The 2,661-nt window shown below is 36.3% G+C and overlaps 1 protein-coding gene across 1 annotated transcript in view; it reads left to right on the top strand.

Moving 5' to 3' along the window:
• Positions 1-2,661, top strand: part of LOC107734596 (rho GTPase-activating protein 9) — a 51,016-nt gene that overhangs the window by 40,044 nt on the left and 8,311 nt on the right. The window contains exons 10-12 of the mRNA XM_016546590.1: positions 495-612; positions 703-822; positions 1,871-1,969. Coding sequence (XP_016402076.1) covers positions 495-612; positions 703-822; positions 1,871-1,969 — 337 coding nt within the window. The remainder of the gene's footprint in view (positions 1-494; positions 613-702; positions 823-1,870; positions 1,970-2,661) is intronic.

The raw sequence follows: 2,661 nt of genomic DNA, 5'->3' as shown, positions 1-2,661 counted from the left end.
CTTCAGAAATCATACTAATATGCTGATTTGCTGCTCAAGAAACATTTATGATTATTATCAATGCTGAAAACATTAATATTTTTGTGGAAACCGTGATACATTTTATTTTTCAGGATTCACAGATGAACAGAAAGTTCAAAAGAACAGCATTTATTTGAGATATAAATCTTTTGTCACATTGTAAGCAGTGTTGGGGAAAGTTGCTTTTAAAAGTAATGCATTACAATATTGCGTTGCTTCCTAAAAAAGTAGCTAATTATGTTACTTTGTAACTTTTTATGGAATGTAATGCGTTACTTTTGCGTTACTTTTTCTCATCTGCCTTGGCCTCATTTTTCTCTCTTCAGAAACAAAGAAAAAAAGAAACACAAATGTTATGTTAAGGAATCTGATTATGTAACTCACACTGATTATAAATGTCTTTACTGTCACTTTTGATCAGCAGAATGTGTTTTCGATGAATAAAAGCATGAATGATTGTGTGTGTGCTGCAGGATAAAGAGAATCCTCTAGATAATGTGCTGCTGTACTCTCTGAGGAGAGCCGGATCGGTCGAGATGTTGGATCAGAGCGGAGACGAGGACGAGAATCGCGCCGGAAACAAGATGTCGCGTGAGTTTCGCCGTCATGGTGTTTTTCTAAACAATCACAGACTCGATGCGGTGTCGTCAGGCGGCTCTCTTTCACTCTCTGTCCCCACAGTCCCTCGTTCCGCATCTAACCTGGAGAACTCGGAGCACAAGCGTGTGAAGAGCCGCTTGAAGAAGCTGATTCTCCGGAGGCCTCCGCTGCAGACGCTGCAGGAGAAAGGGCTCATTAAAGGTCAGCAGTCTTTACCAAAGTAAACCTTAAAGCCCGGTTCACTATAAAGATTGAAACGAGTCCACACCATGACTATAAGAATAACGGCACAGAGGAACGAATCTTTGGAATCGCTTTTGGAAAAGCTGATGAACAATAAACATTACAACCAGACAACAAAATCATTCTAGTTATTTTTAGAGGCTTTTAAAGATACTTACACATTAAAACTACTGTAAATCAATCCTGTTATGCTTTGCGGTTTACACACGACATGTCTCTTTATTTACACGGTTCGTCTGAAATAAAATGTGTCCCTGGAGCACAAAAGCAGTCTTAAGTCGTTGGGGTATATTTGTAGCAATAACCAAAAATACATTGTATGGGTCAAAATTATCGATTTTTCTTTTATGCCAAAAATCATTAGGATATTAAGTAAAGATCATGTTCCATGAAGATATTTTGTAAATTTCTGATTTCCGAGTGAGAATTGTTTCAAAGTAAGTCCTACAGCAATTTTCCCCCAGTGTACTCAGAAATAACATGCCAATTTTTATAATTTGGAAGAATTTTTGATAACACTTTACATGCATAATGCATTATAAAGGGTTATTAAAAGGTATAATGCATTATATTATTCATAATGTGCATTGTAATACATTATATCTTGTCGTAAGTAATTCTAACCGAATTTAAAATGCATAATGTAACAATGACTTGATAAGTGTTATAATGTATTAACTGTTGTTACAATTATTAATGAGATTGTACGATGCATTATAAGGTGCATTACAAGGTATAATCAATGCATTAAATCTACTTTTATAATGCATTATACATAAAGGCTTTAAGTAAAGTGTTACTAAATTTTTTATTTTTTAAATATATTTATTTAGTTTTCATTTAATAAATCATGTGTATTTATTTTTTTCCCCTTGAAATTAGAAATTAGTTAAAGCAACTTAATACCAATGTATTGGATTGCCGTTCAAAGTCAAATCGAATGCAAAGTTATTGCCTGATTTTGCTGGATTGACTCTGACCTGTTCCTCTGTGTTTCTGATCTCAGATCAGGTGTTCGGCTGCGGGCTGGAGCTGCTGTGTGAGCGAGAGAAAAGCACCGTCCCAAAGTTCGTCAGGAAATGCACTGATGCTGTGGAGAGGAGAGGTGCGTTCACTCACTCACAAACACTGCAGGAGGAAAATATCCTAAGAAGGGAGGAGATTTGTGTTGAATAAAACATGATCGTAAGCAGGGGCGGTGCTAGGGGTGGGCTAAGGGGCCTGAAGCCCCGAATGTTTTTATTATGCCTTTTACGAATCATCACTGAGTTTTCATGCGCATTAAAATAATGTCTATTAGTACCGCAGATTTGCTTTCTGCACATCCAACAGTGTCTACTTGCATTGTCATTCACTCCCGACAAGACCCGCCCACTGAGGCTCGTACTTCTGATTGACAGGTAAACTGGCCAACCAGCGATAAAAAGTTACAGCAGCTGCTTCAGGTGTCTGTATAACCAAAGTCCCTTTATTCTATAGTCTTTGGCAGTGTTGGGGGTAACACATTACAAGTAACGTGAGTTACGTCATCAGATTACTTTTTTCAAGTAACTAGTAAAGTAACGCATTACTTTTTAATTTACAAGAAAATATCGGAGTTACTTTTTCAAATAAGTAACGCAAGTTACTTTTTTTTCCAATTTATTGATTGACAGCTCTCCTGTCCCCATGTTGAGAGAAATCAGAAGATGTTACTGTAGTTCTAAAATAAATATGAATATGCATTAATTCATCTCACTCACAAAAAAACAAAAGAACTCCACAGATTCAGTATTCCTCAAAATGAATAAAAATAAT

Source organism: Sinocyclocheilus rhinocerous, unplaced genomic scaffold (genome assembly GCF_001515625.1).
Source record: "Sinocyclocheilus rhinocerous isolate Xijiao unplaced genomic scaffold, SAMN03320098_v1.1 scaffold2145, whole genome shotgun sequence".
In the NCBI taxonomy this organism is placed as follows: domain Eukaryota; kingdom Metazoa; phylum Chordata; class Actinopteri; order Cypriniformes; family Cyprinidae; genus Sinocyclocheilus; species Sinocyclocheilus rhinocerous.
Note: the sequence above shows the minus strand (reverse complement) of the source record. Positions and strands in the feature narration are given on the sequence as shown.